Source organism: Columba livia, chromosome 32, assembly GCF_036013475.1.
Source record: "Columba livia isolate bColLiv1 breed racing homer chromosome 32, bColLiv1.pat.W.v2, whole genome shotgun sequence".
Lineage (NCBI taxonomy): Eukaryota > Metazoa > Chordata > Aves > Columbiformes > Columbidae > Columba > Columba livia.
The window spans coordinates 604665-626117 of record NC_088633.1 but is presented as its reverse complement, the minus strand read 5'-3'; the positions used below and the strand labels follow the sequence as shown (position 1 = coordinate 626117).

The following is a 21453-nucleotide window of genomic DNA, read 5'->3' as shown; positions in this document are numbered from 1 at the left end:
CTGGGAGCACTGGGGGGGTTACTGGGAGTTTAATGGGTGCACTGGGAGCTGTTACCTGGAGGGGCGGAGCATGAAGTGGGATGGGGGGATGAGACCTGGGGAAGACAGGAGGGACCCAGGCGTCCGGGAGGGACCCAGGAGCTCAGGAGGGACCCAGGCGTCCGGGAGGGACCCAGGCATCCGGGGCTCACCAGTTCCCGCGGTTTCCTGGTGTCCCTCGGCCATTGGTGTCACTGGGGGGGGGACACAATTCCCAGTAAGTCCCAGTGACGCCACCCCAGCCCAAGCAGCTCCACACCCCCACTCCCAGTAACCCCCCCCCTACTCCCAGTGACCCCAGTGCCCCACTGCACACTCCCCGTGGTTCCCAGTAACCGCCCCCCCTTTCCCAGTGACCCCCAGTTCCCCCATTTCCCCCAGTTTCCCCCAGTTTCCCCAGTTCCCCTCAGTTCTCTCACAACAGCGCGCTGCCGCGAACGCGCCGCCGCTCCCCGCTCCGCGCCCCGCAGCCAATCAGCGCGCAGAGCCGAGCGAAGAGCCCTCCCCTCAGCCAATCAGCGCGCAGATCCGAGCGAAGAGCCCGTCCCTTCACCCTAGCAACGGGAGAGCGCCAACCAATGAAAGGGCTTCCCTTCCTTCTCGCTGGCCAATGAGAGGCCGCGTCTGGACGCTGCTCCGCCAATCAGGGCTCGAGGCGCGGTGAAGCCAAGGGGCTTAAACTGGGACCTGGGGGGTAAATTATGGCTAATAACGGGCTAATAATGGCTAATAATGGGGAAATAATGGATAATAATGGGGTAATAATGGATAATAACGGGGAAATAAGGGTAAAAATGGGGTAATAATGGATAGTAATAGTGAAACAATGGCTAATAATGGGACAATAAAGGGTAATAATGGTGTAATAATGGCTAATAATGGGGAAATAATGGCTAATAATGGGGAAACAATGGATAATAATAGTGAGACAATGGCTAATAATGGGTAATAATGGGGAAATAAAGGGTAATAATGGGGAGATAATGGCTAATAGTGGGAAAATAATGGCTAATAACGCTGAAATAATAGCTAATAATGGGAAAATAAAGGCTCATAATGGGGAAATAATGGCTAATAACGGGGAAATAATGGCTAATAATAAGGAAACAATGGCTAATAGTTTGGAAATGACAGCTATTAACAGGAATTAATTAACGGCTGCTGATGATGAAAGAAAATCCCCACAAATAACCGGAAAATAACGTCCGGTTACGCCCCCCCGGACGCCTGGGTCCCCTCCCGGACGCCTGGGTCCCCCCCCCCGGACGCCTGGGTCCCCCCTCCAGCTGTTCTCCCCCAACAGCTGCGGCCCCTCCCCCCGCCCCCAGCTGTTGGGGCCGCAGTTGGCGGGACCACGTGGGGACCCAGGCGTCCGGGAGGGACCCAGGCGTCCGGGGCGGGGGGGGGGGAGGAGGCCTCCCCCCCGTATTTTTAGACCCTGAGACGTTCGGTCACGGCCCAAACATGTGGGGGGAGGGGCCCGGACGCCTGGGTCCCTTTGGGGGGGTCCCCAAAAGGGTGTTTCTAGGGGACCCCCAAAAGATGGTCTCAAGCCCCGCCCCGAAGGGGACCCAGGCGTTCGGGCTCCCGAGCCCCCCTGCTGCCCCCACCCACCCCGAGGGGGGACCCAGGCGTCCGGGCCCCCCCCCTAAAATAAGGAGGGGGAGGAGAGAGAGGAGGAGGAAGGGGGTGGGGAGAGAGGACCCAGGCGTTCGGGAGGACCCAGGCATCCGGGGGGACCCAGGAGTTCGGGAGGACTCAGGTGTGTGGAGGGACCCAGGAGTTCGGGAGGACCCAGGAGTTCGGGGGGACCCAGGAGTTCGGGAGGAGTCAGGTGTCCGGGGGACCCAGGAGTTCGGGAGGAGTCAGGTGTGTGGAGGGACCCAGGAGTTCGGGAGGACCCAGGCGTTCAGGAGGACCCAGGCGTCCGGGGACCCAGGCGTTCGGGAGGACCCAGGCATCCGGGGGGACCCAGGAGTTCGGGAGGACTCGGGTGTGTGGAGGGACCCAGGAGTTCGGGAGGACCCAGGTGTCCGGGGGACCCAGGAGTTCGGGAGGACCCAGGCGTCCGGGGACCCAGGCGTCTGGGGACCCAGGAGTTCGGGAGGAGTCAGGTGTGTGGAGGGACCCAGGAGTTCGGGGGGACCCAGGCGTTCGGGAGGACCCAGGCGTCTGGGGACCCAGGCGTTCGGGAGGACCCAGGCGTCCGGGGACCCAGGCGTTCGGGAGCTGCAGCGCGGAGGGTTCGGCCGGCGGGTGCAGGAAATGGGGGGGGGGGGAGGGGAATTTGGGACCATTTTGGGGACACTTGGGGGGAGATTTGGGGCCATTTCAGGGCATTTGGGGCCACTTGGCGTGTTATCGCATGTTATGGCGTGTCATGACACGTTATCGCGTGTTATCGCGTGTCGTTGCGTGTTATCACGTGTTGTTCAGGGTTATCACATGTTATCGTGTGTTATCACATGTTATCGTGTGTTATCACATGTTATCACATGTTATCGTGTGTTATCACATGTTATTGTGTGTTGTCACATGTTACCGTGTGTTATCACGTGTTGTTCAGGGTTGTCACATGTTATCACATGTTATCACGTGTTGTTCAGGGTTGTCACATGTTATCACATGTTATCACGTGTTGTTCAGGGTTATCACATGTTATCACATGTTATCGTGTGTTATCACATGTTATCACATGTTATCGTGTGTTATCACATGTTATCACGTGTTGTTCAGGGTTATCACATGTTATCACATGTTATCACATGTTATCACATGTTATCACGTGTTGTTCAGGGTTGTCACATGTTATCACATGTTATCGTGTGTTATCACATGTTATCGTGTGTTATCACATGTTATCGTGTGTTATCACATGTTATCATGTGTTATCACGTTATCGTGTGTTGTCACGTGTTGTTCAGGGTTATCACATGTCATCACGTGTCATCACGTGTTATCACGTGTCCCGGTCACCGTGTCCCACTCTCGGGTGACACCGCGATGGCCCCGGACGCCTGGGTCCCTCCCGGACGCCTGGGTCCCCTCTGGGTCCCCCCTGGATGCCTGGGAGGGGGTGGAACCAGCCCTGGGGGACCCAGGCGTCCGGGAGGGACCCAGGCGTCCGGGCCCCTCCCGCAGGCCCAGCAGCTGGGGGGGAGGGGCACATTCCAGTGGTGCATCATGGGAGCAGCTGCTGCTCTGGGGCTCCCAGTGCCCCCCAATGTCCCCCCAGTGTCCCCCCAGTGTCCCCCAATGTCCCCCAGTGTCCCCCAATGCCCCCCAATGCCCCCCAATGCCCCCCAGTGCCCCCCAGTGCCCCCCAATGCTCCCCAGTGCCCCCCAGTGCCCCCCAGTGTCCCCCAGTGTCACCCAGTGTCCCCCAATGCCCCCCAGTGAGCCCCAGTGTCCCCCGCTGTCCCCAGGTGACCATGGGGGTCCTGCCGCTGCCCCTCCCCCTCCTGCTGCTGGCCGCAGGGACCCAGGCGTCCGGGGAGACCCAGGCGTCCGAGCGGGTGACGGACGGACACCTGGACCTGGGTGAGACCCCAGGGGGCGACGATGCCCCCATGTCCCCAACGTCCCCAGTGTCCCCGTGTCCCCAACGATGTCCCCATGTCCCCATGTCCCCAATGTCCCCAGTGTCCCCGTGTCCCCAATGATGTCCCCATGTCCCCATGTCCCTGTGTCCCCATGTCCCCAACGATGTCCCCATGTCCCCATGTCCCCAATGTCCCCAGTGTCCCCATGTCCCCAATGATGTCCCCATGTCCCCAATGTCCCCAGTGTCCCCATGTCCCCAACGATGTCCCCATGTCTCCATGTCTCCATGTCCCCAATGTCCCCAGTGTCCCCGTGTCCCCAGCGATGTCCCCATGTCTCCATGTCCCCAGTGTCCCCAGCAATGTCCCCGTGTCCCCATGTCCCCATGTCCCCGTGTCCCCAGCCATGTCCCCATGTCCCCATGTCCTCGTGTCCCCAGCGATGTCCCCATGTCCCTGTGTCCCCATGTCCCCATGTCCCAGGCGATGTCCCCATGTCCCCATGTCCCCAGTGTCCCCAGTGATGTCCCCATGTCCCCGTGTCCCCATGTCCCCATGTCCCCAGCGATGTCCCCGTGTCCTCACGTCCCCATGTCCCTGTGTCCCCGTGTCCCTGTGTCCCCAGCGATGTCCCCATGTCCCTGTGTCCCCAGCGATGTCCCCGTGTCCCCAGCGATGTCCCCATGTCCCCGTGTCCCCGTGTCCCCAGCGATGTCCCCGTGTCCCCATGTCCCCGTGTCCCCAGCAATGTCCCCGTGTCCCCACGTCCCCATGTCCCCGTGTCCCCATGTCCCCATGTCCCCAGCAATGTCCCCGTGTCCCCATGTCCCCATGTCCCCGTGTCCCCATGTCCCCAGCAATGTCCCCGTGTCCCCATGTCCCTGTGTCCCCATGTCCCCGTGTCCCCAGCGATGTCCCCGTGTCCCCGTGTCCCCATGTCCCCAGCGATGTCCCCGTGTCCCCAGCGATGTCCCCATGTCCCCAGCGATGTCCCCGTGTCCCCGTGTCCCCAGCGATGTCCCCGTGTCCCCAGCGATGTCCCCGTGTCCCCAGGCCGCTGCCGCTTCGCCCTGGGCATGGGTGACGGGTCCATCCCCGACAGCCACATCTCGGCCTCCAGCGCCTGGTCCGACTCCACGGCCGCGCACCACGCACGGTGAGACCGGCACACACCAGTACACACCAGTAACGTGCCCATGACCTGCCCATGACATCCCCATGGTGTCCCCATGGTGTCCCCATGGTGTCCCCATAACATGCCCATGACCTGCCCATGACATCCCCATGACGTCCCCATGACGACCCCATGATGTCCCCATGGTGTCCCCATGGTGTCCCCATAACGTGCCCATGACCTGCCCATGACATCCCCATGGTGTCCCCATGACGACCCCATGATGTCCCCATGGTGTCCCCATGGTGTCCCCATAACGTGCCCATGACCTGCCCATGACATCCCCATGGTGTCCCCATGACGACCCCATGATGTCCCCATGGTGTCCCCAGGCTGGGCCGCAGTGACGGTGACGGCGCGTGGTGCCCGGCGGGTCCCGTGTTCCCGGCGGGTGACGAGTTCCTGGAGGTCGACCTGGGGCGGCTGCACCTGGTGACGCTGGTGGGGACGCAGGGACGCGACGCGGGGGGACACGGGCGCGAGTTCGCCGGCGCCTACGGGCTGCACTACTCCCGCGACCGGCACCGCTGGCTGCGCTGGCGCGACCGCTGGGGACAGCAGGTGACACCGGGATGGCGGGGGCGTTGGGGATGTTGGGGGCATTTGGGACACTGGGGGCGTTGGGGACGTTGAGGGCATTTGGGCCATTGGGGACGTTGGGGGTGATGGGGACGTTGGGGACGTTGGGGACATCGGGGGCGTTGGGGACATTGGGGACGTTGGGGACATTGGGGACGTTGAGGGCATTGGGGCCATTGGGGACGTTGGGGGCGATGGGGATGTTGGGGACGTTGGGGACATTGGGGGCGTTGGGGACATTGGGGACGTTGGGGACATTGGGGACGTTGAGGGCATTGGGGCCATTGGGGACGTTGGGGGCGTTGGGGACATTGGGGGCGTTGGGGACATTGGGGGCGTTGGGGACATTGGGGACGTTGGGGACGTTGGGGGCAATGGGGACACTGGGGACGTTGGGGACATTGGGGGCATTGGGGACATTGGGGACGTTGGGGGCGTTGGGGACATTGGGGGTGTTGGGGACATTGGGGACGTTGGGGGCAATCGGGACACTGGGGACGTTGGGACCATTGTGGGCGTTGGGGCCGTTGGGGCCATTGGAGCAATTGGGGACGTTTGGGGGCGTTGGGGACATTGGGAGCGTTGGGGGTGTTGGGGACATGGGGGGTGTTGGAGACATTGGGGACATTGGGGATGCTGGGGCCATTGGGGGCGTTGGGGACATTGGGGGCGTTGGGGACGTTGAGGGTGTTGGGGACATTGGGGATATTGGGGGCATTGAGGACCTTGGGGACGTTGGGGGTGTTGGGGGCATTGGGGACGTTGGGGCAACTTGGGGATGTTGGGGACATCTTGGGGACATTGGGGATGCTGGGGCACTGAGGTGATCGGGGACCTTGGGGACATCTTGGGGACACTGGGGCATCTTGGGGACATTGGGGACATGTGGGTACTAAGGGGATCATGGACCTTGGGGACACCTTGGGGACACCTTGGGGACATTGGGGTCCTGAGGAGGTTGGGGATGTTGGGGCACTGAGGTGACCTTGGGGACCCTGGGGACAACCCGTGCCCGCGGTCTGGCCGCCGGTGTCCCCGTGTGTCCCCGTGTGTCCCTGTGTGCCGTGGTGTCCCCGCATGTCCCCACGTGTCCCCACGTGACGCGGTGTCCCTGTGTGTCCCCGCGTGTCCCTGTATGCTGTGGTGTCCCCGTGTGCCACGCTGTCCCCGCGTGTCCCCGCATGTCCCCACGTGTCCCCGTGTGCCGCGGTGTCCCCTGTGTGTGTGTCCCCGTGTGTCCCCCTGTGACCTGGTGTCCCCACGTGTCCCCTTATGTCCCCGTGTGCCGCGGTGTCCTTACGTGTCCCCACATGTCCCTGTGTACCACAGTGTCCCTGTGTGTCCCCATGTGACCCGGTGTCCCCTCGTGTCCCCGTGTGCCGCGGTGTCCCCTGTCTGTGTGTCCCCGTGCGTCCCCATGTGACCCGGTGTCCCCACGTGTCCCCATGTGTCGCGGTGTCCCCGTGTGACCCGGTGTCCCCACGTGTCCCCGCGCGTCCCCATGTGACCCGGTGTCCCATCGTGTCCCCGTGTGCTGCGGTGTCCCCGTGTGACCTGGTGTCCCCATGTGTCCCCATGTGACCTGGTGTCCCCACGTGCCCCCGTGTGCCGCGGTGTCCCATTGTGTCCCCATGTGCCGCGGTGTCCTTACATGTCCCCATGTGCCACGGTGTCCCCACATGTCCCCGTGTGCCGCGGTGTCCCCGTGCGTCCCCGTGTGCCGCGGTGTCCCCATCGTGTCCCCGTGTGCCGCGGTGTCCTTACATGTCCCCATGTGACCCGGTGTCCCCACGTGTCCCCATGTGCCGCGGTGTCCCCACGTGTCCCCATGTGACCTGGTGTCCCCACGTGTCCCCGTGTGACCCGGTGTCCCCACGTGTCCCCATGTGACCCGGTGTCCCATCGTGTCCCCGTGTGCCGTGGTGTCCCATCGTGTCCCCATGTGACCTGGTGTCCCCACGTGTCCCCATGTGACCCGGTGTCCCCACGTGTCCCCATGTGCCGCGGTGTCCCATCGTGTCCCCATGTGACCCGGTGTCCCCACGTGTCCCCGTGTGCCGCGGTGTCCTTACATGTCCCCATGTGACCTGGTGTCCCCTCATGTCCCCGTGTGCCGCGGTGTCCCCGTGTGACCTGGTGTCCCCACGTGTCCCCACGTGTCCCCGTGTGCCGCGGTGTCCCCATGTGACCCGGTGTCCCCACGTGTCCCCGTGTGCCGCGGTGTCCCCGCGCCCCCAGGTGATCGAGGGGAACGAGGACCCCCGCGGGGTGGTGCTGAAGGACCTGTCCCCGCCGCTGGTGGCCCGAGCGCTGCGCGTCTACCCCCGCGCCCCCCGCGCCATGAGCGTCTGCCTGCGCATCGAGCTCTACGGCTGCCCCTGGGACGGTGCGTCACCGCGCGTCACCCCCTGTCACCCCGTGTCACCCCGTGTCACCCTGTGTCACCCTGTGTGTCACCTCGTGTCACCCTGTGTCACCCTGCGTCACCCTGTGTGACCCCATGTCACCTCGTGTCACCCCGCGTCACCTCGTGTCAGCCCGTTTCACCCCGTGTCACCCTGTGTCACCCTGTGTCACCCCGTGTCACCCCGCGTCACCCCGCGTCACCCCGTGTCACCCCGTGTCACCCAGTGTCACCCCATGCCACCCCGCGTCACCCCGTGTCACCCTGCGTCACCCTGTGTCACCCCATGTCACCGCGCGTCACCCCGTGTCACCTCGTGTCACCCCGTGTCACCCCGTGTCACCGCGCGTCACCCTGTGTCACCTTGTGTCACCCCGCATCACCCCGCGTCACCCCGCGTCACCCCGTGTCACCCCGTGTCACCCCGTGTCACCCTGTGTCACCTCGTGTCACCCCGTGTAACCCCGTGTCACGTTGTGTCACCCCGTGTCACCCTGCATCACCCCATGTCACCCCATGTCACCCCGTGTCACCCCGTGTCACCTCGTGTCACCCCGTGTCACTCCGCGTCACCCTGTGTCACCTCATGTCACCCCGCGTCACCCCGTGTCACCCCCATGGCACCCCCGTGTCACCCCGTGTCACCCCGCGTCACCTCGTGTCACCCTGTGTCACCTCGTGTCACCCCGTGTCACCCCGTGTCACGTTGTGTCACCCCGCGTCACCCCGCGTCACCCTGTGTCACCCTGTGTCACCCCGTGTCACCTCGTGTCACCTCATGTCACCCTGTGTCACCTCGTGTCACCCTGCGTCACCCTGTGTGACCCCATGTCACCTCGTGTCACCCCGCGTCACCCCGCGTCACCCCGTGTCACCCAGTGTCACCCTGTGTCACCCTGTGTCACCCTGTGTCACCCCGCGTCACCCTGTGTCACCCCGTGTCACCCTGTGTCACCCTGTGTCACCCCGTGTCACCTCATGTCACCTTGTGTCACCCTGTGTCACCCCGTGACTCACTGGGTGTCACTTCACCTCCAGCTCCCATGGTGTCCCCACGTCCCTCACCCAACCCCGTGGTGACATCTGGGGACAGTGACACCTTGTGTCACCCAGTGTCACCCCCACGTCACCCTGTGTCACCCCGCAACCTGTCACCCCCTGGTGTCACCTCCTCTCCAGCCCCCCTGTGTCCCACCATGTCCCCGTGGTGACGTGTCCCCGTGTCCCCTCCCCCGTCCCCATGGTGACGTGTCCCCGTGTCCCCTCCCGTGTCCCCAGCTCGGTTGGTGTCCCCGTGGTGACGTGTCCCCATGGTGACGTGTCCCCGTGTCCCCTCCCCCGTCCCCATGGTGACGTGTCCCCGTGTCCCCTCCCGTGTCCCCAGCTCGGTTGGTGTCCCCATGGTCACGTGTCCCCGTGTCCCCTCCCGTGTCCCCAGCCGGTCTCGTGTCCTACACGGCCCCTCAGGGACAGGTGATGACCTTTGACCCCGCGCCCATTGTCCTCAATGACTCCACCTACGACGGCTTCAGCGTCGGGGGGTGAGTCACGTCCCCAGTGTCCCCAGTGTCCCCAGTGTCCCCAGTGTCCCCAGTGTCCCCAGTGTCCCCAAGGGTCCCCAAAACAGCCCCTGGTGTCCCCAAATGGGGCTCTAGGTCCCTTGTGGGGGTTCCCAGATGGGCGGGGCTGGCTTGGGGACCCAGGCGTCCGGTGCCCTTTGACCCCCCCAACCTCCCCCTTGTGGGGGTTCCCAGGTGGGCGGGCTTTGGGGACCCAGGCGTCCGGTGCCCTTTGACCCCCAACCTCCCCCATGTGGGGCTTCCCGGGTGGGCGGGGTTTGGGGACCCAGGCGTCCGGTGCCCTTTGACCCCCAACCTCCCCCATGTGGGGGTTCCCAGGTGGGCGGGGCTTGGGGACCCAGGCGTCCGGTGCCCTTTGACCCCCCCAACCTCCCCCATGTGGGGGTTCCCAGGTGGGCGGGGTTTGGGGACCCAGGCGTCCGGTGCCCTTTGACCCCCAACCTCCCCCATGTGGGGGGTCCCAGGTGGGCTGGCTTGGGGACCCAGGCGTCCGGTGCCCTTTGACCCCCAACCTCCCCCATGTGGGGGTTCCCAGGTGGGCTGGCTTGGGGACCCAGGCGTCCGGCGCCCTTTGACCCCCCCAACCTCCCCCATGTGGGGGTTCCCAGGTGGGCGGGGTTTGGGGACCCAGGCGTCCGGTGCCCTTTGACCCCCCAACCTCCCCCATGTGGTGCTTCCCGGGTGGGTGGGGTTTGGGGACCCAGGCGTCCGGTGCCCTTTGACCCCCAACCTCCCCCATGTGGGGGGTCCCAGGTGGGCGGGGCTGGCTTGGGGACCCAGGCGTCCGGTGCCCTCTGACCCCCAGGCTGCAGTTCGGGGGGCTGGGCCAGCTGGCGGACGGCGCGCTGGGATTGGACGACTTCCGGCGCAGCCGCGAGCGCCGCCTGTGGGCGGGGTACGACTACGTGGGGTGGAGCCGCCCCCCGGGGCCACGCCCCCTCCTGCCCATGGAGTTCCAGTTCCTGCAGCTGCGCCGCTTCCGCGCCATGCAGGTGCATCATGGGATAGCGGGGACCCCGGGGCATCATGGGATACTGGGGACATGGGGGACCATGGGATACTGGGGGACATGGAGCATCATGGGATACTGGGGGACATGGGGGATTGTGGGATACTGGGGACATGGGGGACCATGGGATAGCGGGGACATGGGGGATCATGGGATACTGGGGGACATGGGGGATTGTGGGATACTGGGGACATGGGGGACCATGGGATACTGGGGGACATGGAGCATCATGGGATACTGGGGGACATGGGGGATTGTGGGATAGTGGGGGACATGGGGGATTGTGGGATACTGGGGGACATGGGGCATCATGGGATAGTGGGGGACATGGGGCATCATGGGATAGTGGGGACATGGGGGATTGTGGGATAGTGGGGGACATGGGGCATCATGGGATAGCGGGGACATGGGGGATTGTGGGATACTGGGGGACATGGGGGATCATGGGATAGCGGGGACATGGGGGATTGTGGGATAGCGGGGACATGGGGGATTGTGGGATAGTGGGGACCCCGGGGCATCATGGGATAGCGGGGACATGGGGGATTGTGGGATAGCGGGGACATGGGGCATCATGGGATACTGGGGGACATGGGGCATCATGGGATAGTGGGGACATGGGGGATTGTGGGATAGTGGGGACATGGGGGATTGTGGGATACTGGGGGACATGGGGGATTGTGGGATAGCGGGGACATGGGGGATTGTGGGATACTGGGGGACATGGGGCATCATGGGATAGTGGGGACATGGGGGATCATGGGATAGTGGGGGACATGGGGCATCATGGGATACCGGGGACATGGGGGATTGTGGGATATCAGGGACATGGGGGATTGTGGGATATCAGGGACATGGGGGACCATGGGATACTGGGGGACATGGGGGATTGTGGGATACTGAGGGACCCCGGGGCATCATGGGATAGTGGGGGAGCGTGGGAACGAGCTCTATGATGCCCCAAGGGATCATGGGAGGGGGATCAACAGGAGGCTCAAAGGATCATGGGAATGGGGTAAGTGGGTGCCCGGAGGATCATGGGAGTGGGGGCAATGGGGGAGCATGAGAATGGGGTCAATGGTGCCCCAGAGGATCATGGGAGTGGGGGCAATGGGGGAGCATGAGAATGGGGGTCGATGGTGCCCCAGAGGATCATGGGAGTGGGGGCAATGGGGGAGCATGAGAATGGGGTCAATGGTGCCCCAGAGGATCATGGGAGTGGGGGCAATGGGGGAGCATGAGAATGGGGGTCAATGGTGCCCCAGAGGATCATGGGAGTGGGGGCAATAGGGACCCCAAAGGATCATGGGAGTGGGGGAAGTGGGTGCCTGGAGCTTCATGGGAATGGGGTCAATGGTGCCCAGAGGCTCATGGGAGGTTGGGTGGGGCCTCGGCCCAAATGCCGCATGGGATTGCTCAGCCATGACACAGCCCCACCCAAACCTTCAGCTCCACGTCTCATTGGCCACCCAGCTTAGCCCCGCCCCCCCCGTGCCCCGCCCCCCAGGTGCACTGCAACAACATGCGGGCGCTGGGCGTGGCCGCGTTCCGCGAGGTCGCCTGTCGCTTCCGCAGCAGCGCGGGCGGCGCCTGGGACGCCCCGCTCACCCACCGGCTGGGCGGGGCCGGCCAGGACCCCCGCGCCCGCTCCGTCACCGTCCCCCTGCGCGGGCGCCGCGGCCGCTTCGTGCAGTGCCGCTTCGCCTTCGCCGCCCGGTGGCTGCTCTTCAGCGAGGTCACCTTCCACTCGGGTGCGGGCCGGGGTCGCGGGGTCGCGGGGTGGGGTCATTGTTTGGGTGGTGATGTCATTGGTTGGGTGGCGGGGTCATGGGGTGGGTCATGAGGTCACTGGTTGGGTCAAGGATTGGTTGGGTGGTGGGGTCATTGATTGGGTGGTGGGTCATTGGTTGGGTCATGGGGTCATTGGTTGGGTCACGGGGTCGTTGGTTGGACCAAGGATTGGTTGGTTGGTTAATGGAGTTGTTGGGTGATGGGGTCATTGGGTGGGTGATGAGGTCATTGTTTGGGTCATGAGGTTGTTGGTTGGGTGGTGAGGTCATTGATTGGGTGGTAGGGTCATTGGTTGGGTCATGGGGTCATTGGTTGGGTCAAGGATTGGATGGTTTGGTCATGGGGTCATTGGTTGGGTCATGGGGTCATTGGTTGGGTGGTGGGGTCATTGGTTGGGTGGTGGGGTCATTGGTTGGGTGGTGAGGTCATTGGTTGGGTGGTGGGGTCATTGGTTGGGTCAAGGATTGGATGGTTTGGTCATGGGGTCACTGGTTGGGTCAAGGATTGGATGGTTTGGTCATGGGGTCATTGGTTGGGTCAAGGATTGGATGGTTTGGTCATGGGGTCATTGGTTGGGTCAAGGATTGGATGGTTTGGTCATGGGGTCATTGGTTGGGTCATGGGGTCATTGGTTGGGTGATGGGGTCATTGGTTGGGTGATGGGGTCATTGGTTGGGTGGTGGGGTCATTGGTTGGGTGGTGGGGTCATTGGTTGGGTGGTGAGGTCATTGGTTGGGTCAAGGATTGGATGGTTTGGTCATGGGGTCACTGGTTGGGTCAAGGATTGGATGGTTTGGTCATGGGGTCATTGGTTGGGTGGTGGGATCATTGGTTGGGTGATGGGGTCATTGGTTGGGTGGTGAGGTCATTGGTTGGGTGGTGGGGTCATTGGTTGGGTGATGGGGTCATTGGTTGGGTGGTGGGGTCATTGGTTGGGTGGTGAGGTCATTGGTTGGGTGGTGGGGTCATTGGTTGGGTGGTGGGGTCACTGGTTGGGTTCAGGATTGGTTGGTTGGGTCATGGGGTCATTGGGTGGGTCATGGGGTCATTGGGTGGGTCATGGGGTCACTGGTTGGGTGCCGGGCTGGTTGGTCATGTGGTCACTGGTTGGGTTCAGGATTGGTTGGCTGGGTCATGTGGTCACTGGTTGGTCATGTGGTCACTGGGGGGTGCCGGGCTGGTTGCCCACTGGTTGCCCAGTGTCAGGCTGCTGGGTGAACCGGTCGACCCCTCTCCCCACAGAGGTGGTGGAGGAGGTGGGCGTGGCCAGCGGGTGGCCCCCGGCCCCACCCCCCGACCCCTCGGCCGTGGCATTGGCCAGCCCAGAGGTCCCCTGGCCGGGGGACACGCCCACCAACGGCACCACCCCGGGTAAGGCGGGGCCTAAGTGGGCGGGGCCTAAGCGGGCATGGCATAAATGGGTGGGGCTTGAGGGGGTGGGGCCACAAGGGCATCCGCCAATCAGCAGCCTCCGTCGCAGCCCCCGGGGCGGGGCAGCCAGTGGCCAAGGCCGAGCACAGCCAGCCGTCCATCCTGATTGGCTGCCTGGTGGCCATCATCCTGCTCCTATTGGCCGTCATCGTCCTCATCCTCTGGCGGCAGCACTGGAGGAGGATCCTGGGGAAGGTGAGCGGGGCCAACTGGGAGCAACTGGGAGCAACTGGTGGGGTCAACCGGGTTGAACTGGGAGGAGCTGGTGGGGTCAACCGGGTTGAACTGGGAGGAGCTGGTGGGGTCAACTGGGTTGAACTGGGGTGAACCGGGTTGAACTGGGTTGAACTGGGTTGAACTGGGTTGAACTGGTTGAGCTGGGAGGAGCTGGTGGGTTGAACTGGTGCAACTGGTTGAACTGGTGTAAGTGGGAGGAGCTGGTTGAAGTGCATTGCACTGGTTTGAACTGGTTGAACTGGTTGAACTGGTGTAACCGGGAGGAGCTGGTTGAACTGAACTGGGTTGAACTGGTGTAACGGGTGTAACTGGTGTAACAGGTGTAACGGGTGTAACCAGTGTGACGGGTGTAACCGGGAGGAGTTGGTTGAAGTGAACTGGATGTAACCGGTGTGACGGGTGTAACCGGTGTGACAGGTGTAACTGGGAGGAGCTGGTTGAACTGAACTGGGTGTAATGGGTGTAACGGGTGTAACTGGTGTAACCAGTGTGACAGGTGTAACCGGTGTGACGGGTGTAACTGGGAGGAGCTGGTTGAACTGAACTGGGTGTAACGGGTGTAACTGGCGTAACGGGTGTAACTGGTGTCACCGATGTGACGGGTGTAACCGGGAGGAGCTGGTTGAACTGAACCGGGTGTAATGGGTGTAACGGGTGTAACTGGTGTAACAGGTGTAACGGGTGTAACGGGTGTAACTGGTGTGACAGGTGTAACTGGGAGGAGCTGGTTGAACTGAACTGGGTGTAATGGGTGTAACGGGTGTAACAGGTGTGACGGGTGTAACCAGTGTGACAGGTGTAACCGGGAGGAGCTGGTTGAACTGAACTGGGTGTAATGGGTGTAATGGGTGTAACAGGTGTGACAGGTGTAACCGGGAGGAGCTGGTTGAACTGAACTGGGTGTAATGGGTGTAACGGGTGTGACGGGTGTGACTGGTGTAACTGGTGTGCCGCGTATAACGGGTGTGACGGGTGTAACCGGGAGGAGCTGGTTGAACTGAACTGGGTGTAACGGGTGTAACGGGTGTGACGGGTGTAACCGGGAGGAGCTGGTTGAACTGAACTGGGTGTAATGGGTGTAACGGGTGTGACGGGTGTGACTGGTGTAACCGGTGTGCCGCGTATAACGGGTGTGACGGGTGTAACCGGGAGGAGCTGGTTGAACTGAACTGGGTGTAACGGGTGTAACGGGTGTGACGGGTGTAACCGGGAGGAGCTGGTTGAACTGAACTGGGTATAATGGGTGTAACGGGTGTGACGGGTGTAACCGGGAGGAGCTGGCTGAACTGAACTGGGTGTAACGGGTGTGACGGGTGTGACGGGTGTAACCGGAAGGAGCTGGTTGAACTGAACTGGGTGTAACGGGTGTAACTGGTGTGACGGGTGTAACCGGGAGGAGCTGGTTGAACTGAACTGGGTGTAACGGGTGTAACGGGTGTGACGGGTGTAACCGGGAGGAGCTGGTTGAACTGAACTGGGTGTAATGGGTGTAACGGGTGTGACGGGTGTGACTGGTGTAACCGGTGTGCCGCGTATAACGGGTGTGACGGGTGTAACCGGGAGGAGCTGGTTGAACTGAACTGGGTGTAACGGGTGTAACGGGTGTGACGGGTGTAACCGGGAGGAGCTGGTTGAACTGAACTGGGTATAATGGGTGTAACGGGTGTGACGGGTGTAACCGGGAGGAGCTGGCTGAACTGAACTGGGTGTAACGGGTGTGACGGGTGTGACGGGTGTAACCGGAAGGAGCTGGTTGAACTGAACTGGGTGTAACGGGTGTAACTGGTGTGACGGGTGTAACCGGGAGGAGCTGGTTGAACTGAACTGGGTGTAACGGGTGTAACCGGTGTGACGGGTGTAACCGGGAGGAGCTGGTTGAACTGAACTGGGTGTAACGGGTGTAACTGGTGTGACGGGTGTAACCGGGAGGAGCTGGTTGAACTGAACTGTGTGTTCCGGGTGTAACCGCTTGTCCCCGGCAGGCGCGGCGCCGGCCCTGGCAGGACGAGCTGCGGGCGCAGCTCTCGGCGCCGGGTGACGCCGTCGTCATCAACAACGCGACGGGGGCGGGGCGGGGCCCCCCCCGCTACGAGCGCGTCCCCCCGGCGCCCGGCGACTACCAGGAGCCCGCCCCCCCGCGCCCAACGCGGCCGCCGCCCCCCACCGCGCCCGGTGAGCGGGGGAGGGGAGGACGGGCGGGGGCGTGGGGGGAGGGGTGGAGACCCCGTGGACGGTCACGGTGGTTGGATGGCGATGGTGGTTGGATGACGGTGGTTGGATGGTGATGGTTGGATGGTGATGGTGGTTGGATGACGGTGGTTGGATGATGATGGTTGGATGGCGATGGTGGTTGGATGATGGTGGTTGGATGGTGATGGTTGGATGGTGATGGTGGTTGGATGGTGATGGTGGTTGGATGGTGATGGTGGTTGGATGATGATGGTTGGATGGTGATGATGGTTGGATGATGATGATGGTTGGATGATGGTGGTTGGATGATGGTGGTTGGATGGTGATGGTGGTTGGATGGTGATGGTGGTTGGATGGTGATGGTGGTTGGATGATGATGGTTGGATGGTGATGGTTGGATGAAGATGGTTGGATGGTGATGGTTGGACGATGATGATTGGATGATGGTGGTTGGATGATGATGATGATGATGATGGTTGGATGATGATGGGTAGATGATGATGATGGTTGGATGATGATGGTTGGACGATGATGGCTGGATGATGATGATGGTTGGATGATGTTGATGGTTGGATGATGATGGTTGGATGATGATGGTTGGACGATGATGATTGGATGATGGTGGTTGGATGATGATGATGATGATGATGGTTGGACGATGATGGGTGGATGATGATGATGGTTGGATGATGATGATGGTTGGGTGATGATGGTTGGTTGGCTGGCTGGCACCATGGGGAGCTGGGTAGATGATTGGTTGTCCAATGGTTGCTTGGCTGAGGGCTGATTGGCTGGTTGGCACCACATGGAGCATGGCGGCTACCCCAGTGCCAGCCAATCGGATACCTCCCAGCCCCGCCCCTGACCCCGCCCCTTCCGCCACAGCCCCCCTGGCCAACCCAGCCTATCGCCTCCTGCTGGCCACCTATGCCCAGCCAATGGGAGGGCTCGCTCGGACCCCACCCGATGGGGCCAAGCCAATCAACACGGATGGTAAGGGAGCCCTGCCCCCCTTTGGCCACACCCCCCCCCCCAAAGTCCCACCCCTTTCTGAAGCCCCACCCCTCCCTGAACCCCCCCTTTCCAAGCCCCACCCCCAAGAAGTCCCACCTGTTTCGGAAGCCCCACCCCCTCTCCCAAGCCCCGCCTCTTTCTCCCATATCCCCTCCCCCTTTGTCCTCCCCCTTGTAGCTCCGCCCCCTCCTGCATTGCCCCCTTATGCTAGCCCCACCCCCTTCTTCCTATAGCCCCGCCCCTTCCCATGCCCACACCCCTGCTGTAGCCCCACCCCCTTTAGCCCCGCCCCCACTGACCCGCCCTCTCCCCCAGGATTGGTGGAGCCCGAGGGGGGGGCGGGTGCATACGCTGAGGCTGACGTCACCGGAGGCTCCGCCTACGCCCTGGCCGGCCCCGCCCCCGGTCCCGCCCCCAGCCCCGCCCTTCCCGCCTTCCCCCGGCGCCGCCTCCGCTTCCGTGAGAAACTGGGGGAGGGGCAGTTTGGAGAGGTAAGCCACGCCCCCCCGACCCCCAGTGCTGGCCCCACCCCCTTGCAAAAGCTCCACCCCTGCTGCTGCAGCCCCCCCCCATGTCCCACCCACTTAGCTCTGGCACCACCCCACAATTCCGGCCCCGCCCCATCATGGCAAGCCCCGCCCCATCTCCCCCTCCACCTGGCCACTCCCCCTGGAGAAGCCCCGCCCCCTCCCATCAACCCCATGCAAGGGGTGTGGCCAGGAAGCCACGCCCGTCCACTAAACCACACCCCCCCAGAAGACCCATCCCATTAGCTCCGCCTCTGGAGGTGAAGCCACGCCCCTTATGCTTAAGCCCTGCCCAGGTACTTCCAGCCCCGCCCTCAAGGAGTTTGGCCCTGCCCCCGGGGAGTTCGGCCCCGCCGCCACGGAGCTTGGCCCCGCCCCCAAGGAGTAAATCCCGCCCCTGAGGGCTCAGCCCCGCCCCCACGGAGCTCAGCTCCACCCATGAGGGCTCAGCCCCGCCCCCAGGGAGCTCAGCTCCGCCCCAAGGGCTCAGCCCTGCCCCCAGGGAGCTCAGCTCCGCCCCAAGGGCTCAGCTCCGCCCCCAGGGAGTGCAGCCCTGCCCCCAGGGAGTTCGGCCCCGCCCCCCGGGTGTCCAGCCCCGCCCCTGAGGGCTCAGCCCCTCCCCCAGGTGCTGCTGTGCGAGGTGGAGGACCCGCAGGCCCTGCCCCCCTCGGCGCGCCCCCCCGAGCTGCCCCCCGGGCGCCCCCTGCTGGTGGCCGTCAAGGTGCTGCGCCCCGACGCCTCCAAGAACGCCAGGTGGGGGCGGGGCCAAGGCTGGGGGCGGGGCTATGGCCGGAGGGCGGGGCCACAGTGCAGGGGTGAAGGGGGAGGGGCAATGGCAAAATAGGTGGGGTTTCAGAAGGGTCGTGGCTTCGGAAAGGGGTGTGGCTTTGGAAAGGGTGTGGCTTCGGAATGGGAGTGGCTTCACAAAGGGGCGTGGGCTTCAGAAAGGGGTGTGGCTTCAGAAAGGGGCATGGCTTCTGAATGGGAATGCGGCTTTCAGAAAGGGGTGTGGCTTCAGAAAGGGCGTGGCCTCAGAAAGGGGCGTGGGCTTTAGAAGGGGGTGTGGCTTCAGAAAGGGGCGTTGTTTCAGAAGGGGTGTGGCTTCAGAAGGGGTGTGGCTTTCAGAAGGGGTGTGGCTTCTGAATGGCGTGTGGCTTCAGAAGGGGTGTGGCTTCAGAAAGGGGTGTGGTTTCGGGAAGGGCGTGGCCTCGGGAAGGGCATAGCTTCACCCCCGGGCCGGGCGGGGCCAGTATTAGGGAAGGGCGTGGCCAAGTGGGTGTGTCCCAAGGGAGCCCTCCCATTGGCCAGGTGTACCATGTGACCCATCAGGAGGCGCTAGAGGAAGGGGGCGGGCCGGGGGGAGGGGGCGGGGCCGGAAGTGACGCGGGGGCAGGCGGGACTTCCTGCAGGAGGCGCGGACGCTGGGGCGGCTGCGCGACCCCCACATCGTGCGGCTGCTGGGCGTGGTCGGGGGGGCGGGGCCACTCGCCATCGTCACCGAGTACATGGAGCACGGGGACCTGCACCAGTTCCTGGCCGGGGCACAAGGACACGCCCTCAGGTGGGGACACGCCCCTCCAGGCCACGCCCCCTTCTGTCCCCTTCCCCTTCCGAATCCTTTTTGGGGGTCCTGGCCCTTTAACATCATTTTAGCCCAACCCCAAATCCAACGCCCCCTAAACTCCGCTCCCTTAAGCCCCGCCCTCTTAGATCCTGCCTCCTTAAGCTCCACCTCCTTAAGCCCCTCCCCCGAAGCGCCGCCCCTCTGAAGTCCCACCCCCTGAAGCTCCACCCAGAAGCCCCTCCCCCCAAGCCCCGTTCCCTGAAGCCCTGCCTCCCAAGGCCACGCCCCTCTGAAGTCCCGCCCCTCTGAAGCCCCGCCCCAAGTCTCCTCCCCCCCGAGGCCCCGCCCTTCTGAAGCCCCTTTCCCATGCCCCACCCCTCAGAAGCTCCGCCCCCGAAGCCCCTCCCCTTGAAGCCCCGCCCCAAGTCTCCTCCCCCCAGAGGCCCCGCCCCTCTGAAGCCTCTACCCTGAAACCCCGCCCTTCTGACGCTCCTTTCCCATGCCCCACCCCTCTGAAGCTCCACCCCCGAAGCCCCCCCGAAGCCCCGCCCCAAGTCTCCTCCCCCCCGAGGCCCCGCCCCTCTGAAGCTCCTTTCCCATGCCCCACCCCTCTGAAGCTCCACCCCCGAAGCCCCCCCGAAGCCCCGCCCCCAAGTCTCCTCCCCCCGAGGCCCCGCCCCTCTGAAGCCCCGCCCCTCGGCAGCCTGGGCACGCTGCTGCGGCTGGGCGCGCAGATCGCGGCCGGGATGCGCTTCCTGGCCGCGCGGAACTTCGTGCACCGGGACCTGGCGACGCGGAACTGCCTGGTGGGCTCGGGCTTCCGCGTCAAGGTGGCCGACTTCGGCATGAGCCGCCAGCTCTACGCGCGCCACTACTACCGCGTGCGCGGCCGCGCGCTGCTGCCCATCCGCTGGATGGCCTGGGAGTGCATCCTGCTGGTGAGCGATAAGGGGCGGGGCTTCGGGGGGCGGGGCTTAAACGGGCGGGGCTATGGGGGCGGCGCCTCGGGGGGCGGGGCTGCTGCCCATCCGCTGGATGGCCTGGGAGTGCATCCTGCTGGTGAGCGCTAAGGGGCGGGGCTTCGGGGGGCGGGGCCTCGGGGGGCGGGGCTGCTGCCCATCCGCTGGATGGCCTGGGAGTGCATCCTGCTGGTGAGCGCTAAGGGGCGGGGCTTAAAGAGGGCGGGGCCTCGGGGGGCGGGGCTGCTGCCCATCCGCTGGATGGCCTGGGAGTGCATCCTGCTGGTGAGCAACGGGGGGTGGGGCTTCGAGAGGTGGGGTTAAAGGGGGTGTGGCTTAAAGAGGGTGGGGCTAAAGGGGGTGGGGCTTCAGGGGGTGGGGGTCAAGGGGGTGGGGTTAAAGGGAATGGGGATGAAGCGGGTGGGGGAATAGAGGAGCTGTGGGGCCTTAGGGAAGAGGGAGGGGAGGGGCTAAAGCAAAGCGGGGTTGGGGGGGTGGGTCTTCAGGGGGTGTGGCTTGATGGGGTGGGGCTTAAGGGGGCGGGGCTTAAGGCAGTGGGAGCTCGTGGGGTGGGGTGAAAGGGGGCGGGATTGAGGGGTTTGGGGTGGAAGGGGAAGGGCGGGGCTCAAGGGAGGGGGCAGGGCTAAAGGGAAGGGGCGTGGCTAAATGGGGCGTGGCTAAGGGGGGCGTGTCCGGCGCAGGGGACGTTCACGCCGGCCAGCGACGCGTGGGCGTTCGGGGTGACGCTGTGGGAGGTGCTGACGCGGTGCCGGGAGCAGCCGTACGGGGCGCTGAGCGACGAGCAGGTGATCGGCAACGCCCGGCGCCACTGCCAGGGGCTGGGGGCACAGGTACGCACTGGGAGCACTGGGACGGACTGGGGGCACTGGGAGCACTGGGACGGACTGGGAGGGACTGGGACGGACTGGGAGCACTGGGACGGACTGGGGGCACTGGGAGCACTGGGACTGGGAGCACTGGGACGGACTGGGGGCACTGGGAGCACTGGGACTGGGAGCACTGGGATGGACTGGGACGGACTGGAAGCACTGGGAGCACTGGGACGGACTGGGGGCACTGGGGGCACTGGGACGGACTGGGAGGGACTGGGACAGACTGGGAGGGACTGGGATGGACTGGGAGCACTGGGACGGACTGGGATGGACTGGGAGCACTGGGAGCACTGGGAGCACTGGGACTGGGAGCACTGGGACTGGGAGCACTGGGACAGACTGGGACGGACTGGGAGCACTGGGAGCACTGGGACGGACTGGACTGGGAGCACTGGGAGCTCTGGGAGCACTGGGACGGACTGGGACGGACTGGGGGCACTGGGACTGGGAGCACTGGGAGCACTGGGACTGGGAGCACTGGGATGGACTGGGACAGACTGGGAGCACTGGGACTGGGATG

General features: G+C 64.0%; 2 protein-coding genes across 14 annotated transcripts in view; one reads left to right on the top strand and one right to left on the bottom strand.

Moving 5' to 3' along the window:
- LOC135576868 (coiled-coil alpha-helical rod protein 1-like) overlaps positions 1–513 on the bottom strand; it is a 6057-nt gene extending 5544 nt beyond the window's left edge. For 10 of the 12 annotated variants that reach the window (XR_010468567.1, XR_010468568.1, XM_065044135.1 and 7 more), the window contains exon 1: positions 56–225. Coding sequence is in view for 10 of the 12 variants with exons in the window: in XM_065044135.1 (XP_064900207.1) it covers positions 56–225 (170 nt within the window). In the remaining 2 variants the exon portion in view is untranslated. Of the gene's footprint in view, positions 1–10; positions 234–458 lie in introns of those variants that run through there. The other 2 variants (XM_065044136.1, XM_065044138.1) reach the window with 2 other exon arrangements.
- DDR1 (discoidin domain receptor tyrosine kinase 1) overlaps positions 228–21453 on the top strand; it is a 22114-nt gene continuing 888 nt past the window's right edge. Inside the window, exons 1-17 of one of the 2 annotated variants that reach the window (XM_065044086.1) lie at positions 228–1801; positions 3465–3579; positions 4635–4737; positions 5088–5316; positions 7573–7720; positions 9177–9279; positions 10124–10310; positions 11835–12078; positions 13361–13489; positions 13599–13744; positions 15769–15958; positions 16862–16969; positions 17306–17481; positions 18143–18270; positions 18911–19078; positions 19785–20019; positions 20742–20891. In XM_065044086.1, the coding sequence (XP_064900158.1) occupies positions 3471–3579; positions 4635–4737; positions 5088–5316; positions 7573–7720; positions 9177–9279; positions 10124–10310; positions 11835–12078; positions 13361–13489; positions 13599–13744; positions 15769–15958; positions 16862–16969; positions 17306–17481; positions 18143–18270; positions 18911–19078; positions 19785–20019; positions 20742–20891 (2553 nt within the window). In that variant the 5' untranslated portion in view covers positions 228–1801; positions 3465–3470. Of the gene's footprint in view, positions 1802–1849; positions 1909–3464; positions 3580–4634; positions 4738–5087; positions 5317–7572; positions 7721–9176; positions 9280–10123; positions 10311–11834; positions 12079–13360; positions 13490–13598; positions 13745–15768; positions 15959–16861; positions 16970–17305; positions 17482–18142; positions 18271–18910; positions 19079–19784; positions 20020–20741; positions 20892–21453 lie in introns of those variants that run through there. The other variant, XM_065044087.1, reaches the window with a different exon arrangement.